This window comes from Squalius cephalus (genome assembly GCF_949319135.1).
Source record: "Squalius cephalus genome assembly, chromosome: 5".
Classification (NCBI taxonomy): domain Eukaryota; kingdom Metazoa; phylum Chordata; class Actinopteri; order Cypriniformes; family Leuciscidae; genus Squalius; species Squalius cephalus.
Genome location: NC_137126.1, coordinates 12103445 through 12118753, shown reverse-complemented (window position 1 = coordinate 12118753; position 15309 = coordinate 12103445). Strand labels below are relative to the sequence as shown.

At 40.8% G+C, this 15309-nt stretch overlaps 1 protein-coding gene across 1 annotated transcript; it reads right to left on the bottom strand.

Moving 5' to 3' along the window:
• Window positions 1-1404: 1404 nt before the first annotated feature.
• spag8 (sperm associated antigen 8) lies at window positions 1405-5963 on the bottom strand. Its single transcript, XM_079872419.1, has 6 exons — window positions 5747-5963; window positions 5410-5569; window positions 4876-4921; window positions 2678-2792; window positions 2375-2437; window positions 1405-2285 (listed from the first exon to the last, which is right to left on the bottom strand). Exons 1-6 carry the CDS (start codon window positions 5813-5815, stop codon window positions 2154-2156), a joined length of 585 nt encoding a protein of 194 aa, XP_079728545.1. The 5' UTR covers window positions 5816-5963; the 3' UTR covers window positions 1405-2153.
• Window positions 5964-15309: the final 9346 nt, after the last annotated feature.

The window sequence follows — 15309 nt, the reverse complement described above, 5'->3', positions numbered from 1 at the left end:
AAAAAAACTTTACGGAAATGGCCGATGAAGTTATCCAGGGATTGAGTAACGACTCCATTCGCATCCCATAGCGCCCGACCCCAGAGAAGTGCTTGTCCGGTGAGAAGGGATATGATAAACGCTATTTTCGCTCTTTCAGAGGCAAACTGTGAATCTTGCATTTCCATAAAGAGTTCACACAGAAGGAGGAAACCACTGCACTCCCCCTCCTCACCAGAGTAGGTCGTTGGTCGGGCCATGGGACAGAGGCAGACGAGGAAGAACTGATGACGGGTGAATGAATAGCGCACTGAATTTCTTGCAACACTTCAGCAACTGTGACCGGGGATGAATCGTCCTCTTCACCGTGATCTGTTGGTTCGTGCATGTTGGTCTGGTCTTCTGTCATAAAACAGAATGACACAAACAGGTAAAGTATACAATGGTTTATTTAAAGCACTCAGGAACAGACACGGCAGGTGAGTAGATGAATTGAAGAACGATTTAGATAATGGATGATGATGTTTGAATTGACAGAGTCTCTTATCTGGTACAGGTTTGGTGATGTTGAGCTGGGAAGAAGACGGACGACAGGCAGAAGACTGAAGAATTAGAGTTGCGGACAGATGTCTCATGGACACCAGGTGAGTAAACACGATGCAGGTAAGTCTGAATAACAGGCTGGAGCATCCCCGAAGGAGAGTCAGGTAGTCGAGGTAATAGTGACAAGACCAGACAGTGAACTGAGGGAACTGTGGTGTCTTTATGGTGCTGGTGACGAGAGTGCAGATTGCAGACAGGTGGCGATGACAGGTGAAGGTGATCAGTACTCAGGAGACATGGAACGAGTGGGCGGAGTGTAGAGGTCTGGTGCTGTCGATGGTGTTTCCGTGACAGTATGTCAGTGTGGTTTTATTTTGTTCACTAGTTTAACCAACAGCTATATCAAAAATATTATGTTGGAATTTTTAGTTTTGAGAACGTAATTATTATGAGGCAGTTTTGTCTTACAAATAAAAGCCCTCCCAGTTCTTGTATCTTGTGTCCTTCATCTGTCTCTGATTGACTTGACCTATAAATTCCAACTTAATTAATTATTATGGACCATAATTTATAATAGAAATTAAGATGGAGTTGAGGTGGTGATTTGTCACAGTACAGGAGTGAAGTGAGCAGCCATTTATTGACTTGCATTGTGACTGACAGGATTAGATAAGCATACTCATCCCATTACAGCCTTTTGTCTAGAACATAGGGTGACCACCATCAAACAAACCAAATGTGGGACGATTATAAGTTTGTGTGGGACAATATGGGACATGTTACCAACACTAAAACATAACCTGAAACTGTTATATAATGTCTATCCAACTTAATAAAAACATTTGTATTCTGCCTTTCAGCTGATTAAAATTCTTTAGTCCCTTCCAGAAAACACCATTACATCACAATGTAACATAACATGTCTTTATTTTACATGTCATTTAAATTGAACATCACTGAGCCCAAAGGCAGCAGGCATCATGCAGTTAACTATTTTTTAAAACTTCCACTCAGCCTACATCTTCCTTACAACCGTGTTTACTCCTTTCTTTTCAACCATTGGATAGGATTTAAAAAACGGCTGTTGTATTTGTACTTGTGACGAAGCACTGTTAAATATAGGTTAAATGTTAAATATAGGTGAAACCACGCCGCAAAAAGAATAAATAAAATGCTTTCTTAAAAAGGCAAAAGAACGCATGCACGTTTTCTTAATATGATAATTAAAAACCAATAGACTGTTGAAAATGCAGGACATTTTCTCAATATTCGACGTGCGGGACAAGGGGTGAAAATGCTGTGCGGTACAACGCAAAGCGGGATAGGTGGTCATCCTACTAGAACACCATTTGTAAAATGTAACAAGAACCCAAAATTAGTTAAAAAATGGGTCATTATGATAATTTCAGTCAAGTAGTCATTAGCATACAATAAACCATGACAATGTGATCGGGTTTTATGATACGCAGTGACTGACTAATTAGTATCAGAATTCCAGAGAGCCATGTAATTCAAAGGCTTACATTTTTGCGACTTAACTGTTTATTTGTGATTTAAAATGGTTATAAAATTAAGACATTTAACAGGAGATAATGAAATTCTGAAATGATGATGTATACATTTTTTATTTCTCACAAATTAGCATCATTTTCTGATGGGTACAGCACCGTGTCGTCCAGCTGATCAAGCTGTTCACCGATTGGTGTACTAAAAGTGGCATTTCTTTTAAATGGACTATCTTTAGTTTTAACAGCTGTCATGCCCTGTGAAAAGAAAACATCGACAACATTATAAAACCTCTACAAAACTGCAATAAATAAATGTATTCACTGAAATCTCACTGTATGCTGACCTGAATCTTCTGATAATTATCACTCCAGAATGTAATGGCCTGCTCGGTTGTGTAATCATGATCCTGTGAGAGACAAGCAGATTAACTACCAAAAGAGAAAGGCGCGCACACACACACACACACACACACACACACACACACACACACACACACACACACACAAATGTACATGTTCAAAGACAAAATGATTGACAGGTCTTAAAACTATTTACCATAGACCTTTTTGTCACTTCAAAATGAAATGCTTTGCCCAAGAGACTTTCAAATATTACTCCCTAAAATTTATGGTAAACAGAAACTGACCACGGTGAGTGGTGCGCGGACAGACTTGAAGCCCTCCACTTTGAAGTCTGCTTTGGTCACAGAGCACAACTCAGGGGCTGGAGGGTCTGCGTTCAGCTCTGCATGTATTTGATCACTGTAAAACAGATAAAAATATTAAGCTAAAAAAAAAAACTGGCTAATTTGTTTTCGTAAATTTAATCAGGGAGTTATAATATATCTAGAGAGAGAGCTATCTGTTAGCATTCCCATTAATGCTGCCTTCTTTCCTTCACACCCAGTTTTAAAGAAATGTTTGACTTCCTGGTATTGATTTTAAATGTTTAATAAAGCTAATCTACTTCAAATATTGTAAAATACAGTCGTTATAATGTCTGAAGATGATGAGGTAATAACTCATGACTAAGAGCAGAAGAAGGAATCACTCCAAATCAACAGATGGCTGAAACAAAACAGATTGAAATATATGTAGGCACGTCTGTCTTGTATTTATTCACAGGGACAGTGATCTGACAGAAGAAAAGCCAACTCCTTATATAAAAACAAGAAATTAAATATGATGCCAAAAACTAGATTAAATATTTGTACATTATGGTTAGAAGTAGTAAATGCAACTGTACAGTGTATCACATTCACCTTTAGATCCATTGACTGCTTCTCTAGAAAGTGAAGCAATTTAGCTAAAATAGTTCAATGTGAACTTCCTGATGATAATGGGACATTTTCTATGAAGTTCTTAGGATAATGGTAAGTAGAATTGGCCACATTTAGCTTTCTGTCCTGGTGGCCAATACCAAATCTATGGGTATGAGGTACTGTCTCACTTCAGAGTAATATTTCCCGTTTTTGTCTTTTTTAAAATTATTATTTAAAAACAATATTGCAACCACTTGTCTGAGGTCAGAGACTTGTTGTCAAGGTTACATTAAAAATGAAGCATAAAATTGCATGGTAAATAAAAATAAAAATTATTTAATTGTAACTATGAATCTAACCATGACACAAACATTCTTACATCATTCCTCTCCCACTGTTTCCTCTTTTCACACATGAAACAAGAAATGTGGGAGGACAGTAAAATGTAATTTGTGTTTTACTGTCGTCATGTCGCCAAACATTACACCTATCTATAAATTACAGAAACGTCTGTCTGTCTGTGTGTCTGTGTGTGCGTGTGTCTGTTAACCACATATCTCTCGCACCGTTAGTCCGATGGATTTCAAATTCGACAGGTGTCTTGCCACGGGCATGAGTAGACTGTGCCAAGTGCAGTGCCAAGTTTGACGTTGTTTGGATGAGAAATGCTAAAGATATCGTTAAATATATCATTTTTAAAAGGTTGTGGTTTAAAAATAAACATTCTGCCATTAGAGGGTTGTTTCGGTCAAAGAAGCCCCAAGAAGGTTGTGGTTTAAAAATAAACATTCTGACATAAACACTCAGTCAGCTACACTGTTTACTTCTGAATATTATAGTTTGGTTCCAGAACGTGATAAATCCATTTTGATTAATTTGAGTAAAAATGTGTTTTCTTTACCAAGAAAGTGGCAAGATGAAAACCACTATTTTCTGTTTCAAACTTTCACATAGCACATAGGTTATAATATCATAAAAAATTCAAATCCAGATTTTGATTTTCAAAGATCTATTATAAAAACGGATTATTTTTCCCCAAAATGCAATAAATTCAAGACACTTTTTTTTCAAAATGCTATCATATTTAAACTGTTGAAATCAGCCATCACTTTTTTGATGGCGATCAGCTCACAAAAACTGATTTTGCACGGGCACTTTGCACTGCTCCCTGAATCGACGCGATTATTCATTTGTGGATGTTAACTGAATCTGTAAGTCAGCTATGCTGTTTCTGAATATTATATTTCATTCTGGTGCGCTTAAAGTTATCGCTACTGTGTAATAGTGGCCTATGCTATTCACCAACTAAACATATCCTATTCAATGTGTTCACAGTCTCTTTCACGGGCATCATTTGTAGTAGCCTATTCACAAACTGTTTCCTCAAGCATAGCGTTTTCTCGGAGTTCACTGTATGCTTTCTACCATGCACAAATAAAAATGTCACTGAACTTTTGCTGTGTAATTGTAACAATGAGCACTCAAACACACCAAACCAACAATTACTAAAAACACACTCAAAAACTGATTTTGCACAGGCATTTTGCACTAGTTTTAAAGTAAATGCTTGTTTATTTAGCTACCTTATCCTTTTGATGAGGTCTTTTTCCAAAAGTTCAGTTCTTCTTCCTAAAATGAAAACCACAGTGAAATTTATTTAAAAAGATTTATGCAGCAGAAAAAAAAAAAAAAAAAAAAAAAATCAGAGGGCTTTTATTTGAAAAGAGCTCTGTGGACTAATCTGAAGAAAGTTATTGTGAATAACTTAGAAGTCAAATGAATTTAATAATATGAAAATACATTTTTAAATAAAAAGAGTACAATAAATACAACCATGATACAACCACAGAACTGTCAGTAACCAGAATGTATTATGCAGACCGGTAACGCTATGTATTTTTACTTATGTGTGATGCACATGTGTTTCAAATTTCATTTTATTTTATTTTTTGACTCATTTAACGTTATCCTGTAAATTTCACGTGTCATCAAGGTAAACTCTATCTAGGCTAGATTAAGTTTTGTCGAGAATCATTTTGCTTAGGCCTAAACATCATGGCGTATGAAATTATTTCTAGCAGTGTAAGCAAATTAAAAACAAAACATTTAACATATACCTTTTTGTCGCACCCCAAGGATTTTAGTTGCATTGAAGGCTGCTTTGAATGTACTAATCCCCTGCACTTTAGCAGCCACGTCCATGGTAAGAATCCCTGTGTGTCCGTACTTATGAACATGTGATCTAGGCTCGGTCATGTCTAGCAATGCAGTAGCCCTCTGAAGCTCATGAAAGAAAGTGTAAGTGTCTGTCATTGATTAGGTGAAATACGATGAGACAAAAAGCGCAGAAAATATGTCCATGGAAATATAATTATACCAGTATCACAAGCAACATTTTGCTAAAGTTTCAGCCTGCAGTATGATTTAACGTTTCACACGCAGTGCGAAACTCACCTCCTCAACCCAGTTTCCCAGTAAACACCTTCCACCCGGTTTATTTTCCTCATTAGCCTCCGAGGTCATTGCACTGGTGTTTGTTTGCGATAGGACGCTGTTTGATAAGCAACGGCCAGGGCAAAGACTTCCAGTAATATGATTGACTTGTGATAAGTAGCCTACTGTTGCACTTGTCAGCTCAGCACAGATCTTGGGAGCGCTGCTTGACTGTGCGGCTGTTGCCATGGTAACGTATACAAACTAAATTCGCTTGGCCTGTATCAAAGAATTAGCTTTTATCTTACCAATTTCATTAAAAAAATAAAATAAATAAAGCCTTTTAACTTGTCGTTTATTTTTGCTACTTTTTAAATGATCTATGCATTTTATTGCTTTACCATTGTTCCTTACCTACACTTTATTTAATTATTTCCTTATTTTAAAACCATGAAAACATAAATAAAGTGTGAAATAAATATACATTATATATTGTTACTGTGTGAAAATTATATATATATGTTATTATTTTTATTATTATTATTTATTTTTTTTCCATAAATTACAACTGTCCCTCAGTTGTGGCGTGATTTTGCCTCTGATAAAGTATTATCAAAATTAGGCAGTGTTCATGAAGAGCTTGGGATGAAACATCAAGGTAAATGCCACTTGAATATAAACAGAATATTTTTGTGATGTATTTATTGTTGGTGTCATTTCAAACCAACACATAATTTTGTTACAATTATGCAAAAAAGTTAGGCTAGCTATATTATTTCATTGTGTTTTATTAGGATAGCCTACATAAAATGCTAGTTACAATTAAGAATTAAAATTAGTCAAAGGAGCCATTTTTAGTTTATTTGGCATCAAAAATAGCAATACAATTGCGTTACAACTTCTTTGTCAAGGATAACACAATAAAGTTGCATTAACTTATTTCAATTGTGGCCCTTGATTTTAGAGAGTCATTCTCATAATGACAGTTTTATTGGCACGTATCTTCTCATGCACATACAACCAATAATAATAATTAAAAAAAACTAAACTAAACTAAAAAATCAAAATCAAAATCCTGTATTCAAACAACCTTAGACCATAAAGTCTAACACCTAAATAGATTAAGATCCATAATACTCTGTCTAGTATAATGTCCATAAATTACATTAACCAGAGAAAAATATAAGTTAAAATACACTCTATTATTAATTATTTTATGTACCATTTGTAGTTTCAGGAATGGTAATCTTCTATATCCAAGCTGCCGAAAGTGTCTATTATCCACATGAGTAAAACAATGAAATCCTAAAACTACTCTCTTCCACAAAACCATACAACTATTTTTATGAAATAGTTTTACTACAAGTTACAAGTAATTCCTCTCCTTATTATTCAACATTTGTCTATCCTTATCTGTTTCTGCCTGTCTGTACTCTTCATGCTTTGCATCTGTATGAAATGGAATCATTGGTGTATGGTGGAATACACCAATGTAATACATCACTCAATGTAATGCCACACATGAGGATGTCATCAGGTATTTCCCCAAATGATGGATGGATAGGACTTGCATAATCTGGAATCATTTGGAGAAAGTTGAATTGGTGCATTCTAAGTCACTTTCATACAGTTTATGAATGCTGTGCTGAACGTACAGTATTAGTGCTCTCTCTAAACTCATCCTTGGTGAAATTAGGATTTTTTTTGAATGTTTAGAGCTAAGAGTTATGTATATCAGTATCTCATTCAGAACTTTAGAAGACTGCAATGAAACCCTGACACATTTAGGGTTTGATTCTTTCATATTTTCAGATTCATATGAAAAGCTAAAATGAAGCTGAAAGTTGTACTTTTCCCTAAGGCACAATTATGTGAAAAGTCAGATCCTGCTGTGCCTGAGTTGAGAAAGACTGTCTGTGTTTGCCCACAGTTTTAACAATCTATTGCTCTCTCTACAGAGGTTGTTCCAAAGAGAGAATTATAGCTGGATTCTAACCGAAATCTCTTAACATGTATTTGAGGAATGTGAGAGATATGTTTACCAGCTGGAGGGAACAATTGAGAAAGATCTTGTTGTTGCGATATGAAAAACCTCTTTCACCAGTATGAAAGAAAAATACAAATGTATCCTCATTTAACGCCACTCAGTGACTGATATATGGATTTTATATAAAATTGTGGGATAAGAATATTCACAACCTATAAGACAACCCAAAAAAAAAAAAAAAAAAAAAAAAAAAAAAAACGTCCATGCAGTCAGAACATATTATAGGAAAGCTAAAGTAAATTGTAACATAATTTACAGCCAATACCAATGAAAACTGCTGTATCTTCCATTGCTCTGTAGACTTCATTGAACTCTCACAGTTCACCCTTACATATAATAGGATACAGAAAAAAGCAGGCACATATGCTGTGCTGTCCGTGGAGAGGGCTCCGAGCTCGGAATTTGGCCCAAACCCAGAGTACACCCCTCATTCCTGGTTGGGATAGGAAATAGTTAAGATTGAGGAGTCGGGGTGGTGGAGGGATGCTGGAAAACTGTTGTGGGATAGAGGTTAGTGATCTATAAACAGTGTATTATATATATATATATATATATATATATATATATATATATATATATATATATATATATATATATATATATATATATACACCTCCTCTCGTGCTAATTAGGTTTATCTGAATGTGCTCCTCCCGAACTTTGTTAATAAAACATCATTTATGTTCATTTATCAACTTTGTTTCAGATATTAAAAACACTTTTTTATTTTTCTTTCCTATGCAAGATGGTACACAAGATCAAATAAGAATCATATAAAGTCAAACTGGATAAAACAATATGCACAATTTCAGTTTATTCAGTATCTTAGCAGATTCTTATTTGATCTCTTTAGGATTGTTTCCAAACTACAGTATGCTGAAAATTTCATTTGCATAATTTTTTTGCCTATAGGATTAAAACCTTTGACAACGTACTGTAATGGGAGACATTCAGACTAGTTTTAGAAGCTTTGTGTGTTGTAATGGAAAGTACTTTCAAGACTTGACAAACTTGGTATTGTCAAACTTGTTCAAGTTTCCAAACATCTATCATACTATTGGCCTGTAAGCCATGTTCTCAAGAACTGTCAACAAATCACTAGCAACCTCTGGGCCACTGAGTAGATTCAAAAACGTCAGTCCTCCTAAACCAGCAACAAGGTTCTCCCAAAGCACAATGCCATTACTATTTTCCCTGGTTTAAAAATAGCATGTCTATTAGCCAAAGAGTATGTGCAAGTCCTTCTCAAACGGCACTGTTTCTAACACTCACAGCTCCAGGGGCTTAAAACAACATTTCCCCACCCAGAATTCACAGTGTGTCTTGTGTGTGGTCATTCATGCTGGCAGGATTTGGTTGGGGATCAGATTTACCCAACCTTAATTAATTCTTCCTTCGCTTTATGGAGAGATGAGTCAGATGCTGATTAAGTCTTTGGCTCATCACACGACCCCCTCCTCTTTTCCATGACCTGTTAGAAGCTCTGTGTTTTGCACGGAAGTGTCACACACGAAGATGTATAATGATATACACTTTCACACATACATTCACCGCTTACAGAAGCTGCTCGATAATTATTTTTTTCCTTCTAAGAATCTAATCCTCACTCTGCTTGTAATTATTTTGTGTGTGAAAAGCAGTGTTTGACTTTTCTTTCATAAAACCACATGCAAGTTATTACGGATTAAAGTTAGAACAAATGCTTTAGGTTCACTTTCTGAAGATATTGTTAGTGGTGCTTGTCCATACAAAACGTTTTACGTTTTATTTGTAAACTTGGTTACTAATGTAACCCTCGTTCCCTGAAGGAGGGAACGGGAGATGTTACGTCGACGTGACGACGTAATTGGGATCACTTCAGGGAGCCCTATCATCTTCGAGTGTCTACAGAGCGAGCCAATGGACGTTGGCGTGCGTGAATCGCGTCATGCGCCCCGCCCCGCAGCGCGGGTATAAACAGGAAGTGGGCGCACGCTGAGGAGCCGAGATTGTGACGGCCGTTGCTGCAATGGTCAGGACATAACGTCTCCCATTCCCTCCTTCAGGGAATGAAGGTTACATTAGTAACTGAGACGTTCCCTATCAGTCGCTCACATTCGACGTTACGTTGACGTGACAACGTAATTGGGATCCCTATGGAAAACGCCACGGTTGTTGCCTCGTTCAGCGCCCTATGCAAGACTCTCAGACCGCCAACTGACTAGGGCGGAAGGCCTGCATAGAGGGAGTTCAAACTGCTGTTCCGTTATACCCCACACAGTGGAACTCTTGGATAACACTGGAAACTGTGCCTTTCCAGGGGAGAGGGACGCTACGGAAGCCACATCCTGCCCGAAGGGAAGGCAGAGCGGACTCCATGGGCTCACCGCAGTGAACTGGTCATGGAAGAATACGCATATGGGATCGCCGCGGGGATCACCACATATGGAACCCAGCCTAGCACAAGTTACACAAGCATATGAGCACTAGGCCTGGCGTCGGACGCTCTGCAACGTCCGACTGCAGAAGGGGTGCGGAGGAACTCTACAGGGGAACTCAAATGGAGCAAAAAAGCGCACGTATCCGCTCCAGCTGGTTGAAGCGAGCACACAGGAAGAAACCGGCTCAACACGTAGGCTATAAAACCTAGCGAACATGTTAGGTGTTGCCCAGCCCGCAGCTCTACAGATATCTGTCAGCGAGGCACCGTGTGCCAGCGCCCTGGAAGAAGCGACACTCCTAGTGGAGTGGGCTCTCAACCCGGTCGGGCAGGGCACGCCTTGGGCTTCGCGAGCCAAGGCGATGGCATCCATTATCCAGTGGGCCATCCTCTGCTTGGAGACAGCCTTTCCCTTCTGCTGGCCTCCCTAACAGACGAAGAGCTGATCTGAGGTCCTGAGGCTTTGTGTTCTGTCCATGTATAGGCACAGAGCGCGAATGGGACAGAGAAAAGCCATGGCTGGGTCTGCGTCCTCCGAAGGCAGCGCTTGCAGGTTCATCACCTGGTCCCGGAAGGGAGTGGTAGGACCCTTGGGCACTTATCCGGGCCAGGGTCTCAGGATCACGTGAGAGTTATGAAAAGGCATGCAGGTCCCCTACCCTCTTGATGGAGGCCAATGCAACCAGGAGTACTGTTTTACAGGACAGAATTTTTAACTCAGCTGATTGCAAAGGCTCAAAGGGTGGTCTCTGAAGTGGCGAAAGGACTAGAGACAAATCCAAAGAGGCTATAGAGAGTGGGCGAGGCGGATTTAGTCTTCTCGCCCCCCTTAGGAACCTGACGATCAGGTCGTGCTTTCCCAGCGACTTACCCTCAACTGCATCGTGATGTGCGGCGATAGCGGGTTGTGATATGCGGAGGGAGCGTAGAGCACCCTGATGGTTGATGTACGCAACGGTCGCTGTGCTGTCCGTACGGACCTTTTGAAGTGGCCCAGCGCAAGATGTACTGCTAACAACTCGAGGCAGTTGATGTGCCAATGCAGTTGAGGCCCCGTCCACAGACCTGAAGCTGCATGCCCGTTGTACGTGGCCCCCCAGCTGGTAGAATAGGCATCCGTGGTGACCACAGAATGTCTGGACACTTGTTCTAGGGGAACACCTGCCCACAAGAACGAAGGGTCTGAACACAAGCTGAGAGTTTGGCAACAGTGCGGGGTACCTTGGTCCCGGCATGAGCCCGCTCTGCCATGCCCATCTCGGGACTCGATCGTGGAGCCAGTGTTGGAGCGGTCTCATATGAAGCAATCCGAGTGGCGTTACAGCTGTTGCAGATGCCATATGCCCCAGGAGCCTCTGAAAAAGTTTCAGTGGTGTCTCTGTTCTGCGTCTGAGTGAGCTCACGCAGTTCAACACTGACTGAATGCAGGCCTCTGTGAGGCACGCTGTCAAGTTGATCGAGTCCAGCTCCATACAATGAAAAGAGATCCTCTGCCCGGGGGTGAGTTTGCTCTTTTCCCAGTTGACCCGAAGCCCTAGGTGGCTGAGGTGGACCATGTCCCTGTGTTCGCACAACTGCTCTCTTGACTGAGCCAGAATGAGCCAGTCGTCGAGGTAGTTGAGAATGCTTAACACCACGCTCGCACATGGGAGCAATGGCCACCTTCGCGACTTTCGTGAAGACAAGGGGTGACAAGGCCAGCCCGAAGGATAAGGCTTTGTACTGATATCCTCGACCCTCGAACACAAAGCGAAGAAATGGTCTGTGTCGAGGGAGAACATAAAAGGGACACCGGCACACACACACATTAGCCTCGCGATGAAGCAAGCCGCTCCTAGGCATCGAGGGGAGTGGCAAGACGACGCAGTGTCTCGTTCCCTCCTCAGGGAACAAGGGTTACAGTCGTAACCCGAGACGTTCCCTTTCGTAGGGAATTCAACACTGCGTTGTTGAAAACGACTCTTTGGGGAACGAATGCCCACTAGGCCACGCACCGAAGAAGGCCTGCCCTAGAGTGAAACTGATCTCAGGCACTCAGCTAGGATGAGAGCACATGTGCGCCAGGCGTACAAGGGAGGTGCAGACTATAAAACCTGATAAAAGTGTGCGGGGTAGCCCAACCGGCTACCTCACAGATCTCCTGGAGGGGCACTCCCGAGAGGAGGGCCCTAGAGGACGCCATGCCCCTAGTAGAATGAGCCCTTACAGCTAAAGGTGAAGGCAAATTGCGCACCTTGGAGGCCTATTTATGGTTTGTTTAGCCGGGAACCCCTTATTAAGTGACCCAAAACACACTACAGTAGGTCCGACCTCCTCCAAGAAGAGGACCTCTCAAGGTAAATACTCGGAACTCTGACTGGCAGAGCAAGGAACCTCTCCTCTTCTGCCGACACATGTAGTGGAGGATGAAATGCTTGCAGGACCATGGACCTAGCCATGTTAGATTGCACATAAGGCACATAGCTGGGTCTCGGATGCAGGATGGCCTTAACTCTGCCTGGGGCAAACCCCAAGCAAGCTGGCGTTAATGCCAGGGCTTGGAGATCTCCCAGTCTCTTTAAAGAAATAGCTAAGAGAAAGGTCATCTTGAACGTGAGGTCCTAGGCGAAATCGACTGGAGGGATTCGAAGGGAGCCAGGGATAGCCCTTCGAGAACCACCGCCAGGTACCAGGAAGGAACCCTGGACCTGACTGTCGGTCTCATCCTCCATGTACCATGGAAAAAATTGTATGACCAGTTGGTGCCTCCCCAAAGGCCCAACATTCAGTGGTGCATGGAACGCCGCAATGGCAGCCACGTACACCTTACGTGTGGACGGGGAGAGATTCGCAGAAAAACGATCTTGAAGAAACTCCAGAACTGAAGCCACTGGGCAGTTAACGGGACCTAACTCATGTTCTCTACACCAAGTGGAAAAACATTCCACTTGAGGCCATATAATCTCCTAGTAGACGGAGCCTTAGAGATAAGTATGGTTTCGTCCACCCCAGATGATAGACCAGCATCTAGGTACTGAGCCCCCTCAGAGGCCAGACCCACAATTTCCACAGCTCCGGGCGAGGATGGAATATAGTGCCCTCTGCCTGAGACAACAGATCCCTCCTCAGAGGAATCTGCCATGACGGAGCTATCAGGAGTGAAATTAAGTCCGAATTCCATACTCGGGCCGGCCAAAACGGGGCTACAGAAGAAGACTGATGCCCTCCTGACGGACCCTCTCCAGGACTCCCGGGAGCAGAGCGATCGGGGGAAAAGCGTACAGGCGAAGCCTCGGCCAGGCCTGTACCATGGCATCCAACTCCAGCGGGGCTGGATGAGTGAGGGAGAACCAAAGTGGACAGTGGGACGTCCCTTGAGACGCAAACAGATCCACTTCCATTGGTCCAAACTTCTGCCATATCAGCTCCACCACCTCTGGATAGAGTCTATTCCCCGGGCCTCAGCCCCTGCCTCGACAGGATGTCTGCTCCCTGATTCTGAACCCCCGGGACATATATTGCTCTTATAGATTGTAAATGTCTTATAAATCGCATTAACATTTTCCTACACAGTTTATAAAATATATAATATTTTATTTTTATATGTTAAAAAGACATTATAGTTCGACAGTGTCTCCTTGTCTGTTCCGCTTTTATTTTGAAAAGCGCTGTTTTCTTCTGATGGTTTTTATGACGCTAAACTTCCTGTTACTTTCTCTTCACAATGTGGTGCTTGCGTGTCGTCGGAAGAATGGTAAAAACTTGTAACCACTTTAATTTTTTATCGTGTTCATCTATTTGAATCTTGTAAAGAAAGAGTTTACATTGTGATTTAATTTAGTTTTGTATTGCTCGTACATGTTATTTCTAAGAGCTCCGAACTGTGATGGTGTGTCGAGCTAGAGAGCATGGTAGCTGATGGCAGAAACTCTTTGAATTAGCGCCCTTGGAGAAGCGGAATGAGGTATGAAGGAAAATGTGTGGAGTGTGTATTATTATCAGAAGAGATTTTGTTTAAGGAAAAAAGAATGTCATTACTTTATTACACGTCATCAATATAAAAACATTCTTTCTGTGAACAATTATAATATATTGTATTTCATTTAAAAGAAGCATGTGATTATTTCATTTGTCATAAAGGCTTAAAAACATATTTCATTTCATATTTCATATTGGTCATCTGTTGAAATTATTTGTATTGTGTGTAAACATGATTCATGTGTGAACATAATTTATGCGCAAATTATTTGTGAAGCTACATAGAAGCATTTTGTATTTCTTCTGTTTCTTCTGTAGTTTTCACGGTGTTCGTGGTGCATGGTGCTCATTGAGAGGAAACTTTTTAAACTTTCTGCATCGCATCTTGATGAATATATCCAAGGGCCCGCTACAGTGAAAACTCATCGCTGCACCAGCCCTGCCGTCCCTGGTGAGAAGCTGATGCCATCACATCTGAGGTCCATCCACCAACCTAATACCAGCCAGTTTACTTCGCTTGCATCCAACTCATGCACCCAGGCAAGACTTAAAATGGACAGCATGCTTAAGGTACAGCTAACGTTAAAGCTGCAAAAAGAGACACTGGATGCCAAAGAGCAAAAAAGCTGAAAAGGGACAATTTCTACACATATCCTTGCAGTATAACTGAAGTGACTTAAATAATAACATGGTATTATAAGGTCAAAATATCTTGCAAACTAATTCTCAGTTCCTAACGCTTCTAAAACTGGTGACTATTTCAAGAAACTAGCTCATGCGCTTGGGTAATGTCTATTTATGAAAAGGTAGAAAGGGATTTTTTGTTGTTACTGTTTTAAGCTAAAAATCCTTTAGATGTCCATAATCTGTTAATGCTCAGCATAAACATTACTCTGTGGTAAAAGATAACGACAGCTTACAAGTTTAAATTCAGGCGTAGGACAATCAAAGGCTACACTCGACTTAAAGCAGCAGCACAAACAAAGAAGATGTCACGTAAAGACACCCCAAGCAGGTCCAGCTCACGTGAAAGAAAGCTCACAGAGAAAGGCCAAGAGATGCATGACCAAGACACCAGAAAACGTGAGAAAGCATTTAACAAGACCTATGACTCTTGGAAGCTGGTAGCAAGGGAGACTAGGACAAAATTAAAAACCCTCT

Excerpts from the sequence above, each read along its gene's own strand:
- spag8 (XM_079872419.1), bottom strand. The coding sequence starts at position 5,815 with ATGACCTCGGAGGCTAATGAGGAAAATAAACCGGGTGGAAGGTGTTTA. Across the intron at positions 5,570-5,746 it reads TGGGAAACTGGGTTGAGGAG|AGGGCTACTGCATTGCTAGA; the intron begins GTGAGTTTCGCA and ends CATGAGCTTCAG. Across the intron at positions 4,922-5,409 it reads CCTTGGGGTGCGACAAAAAG|GAAGAAGAACTGAACTTTTG; the intron begins GTATATGTTAAA and ends TTTTCATTTTAG.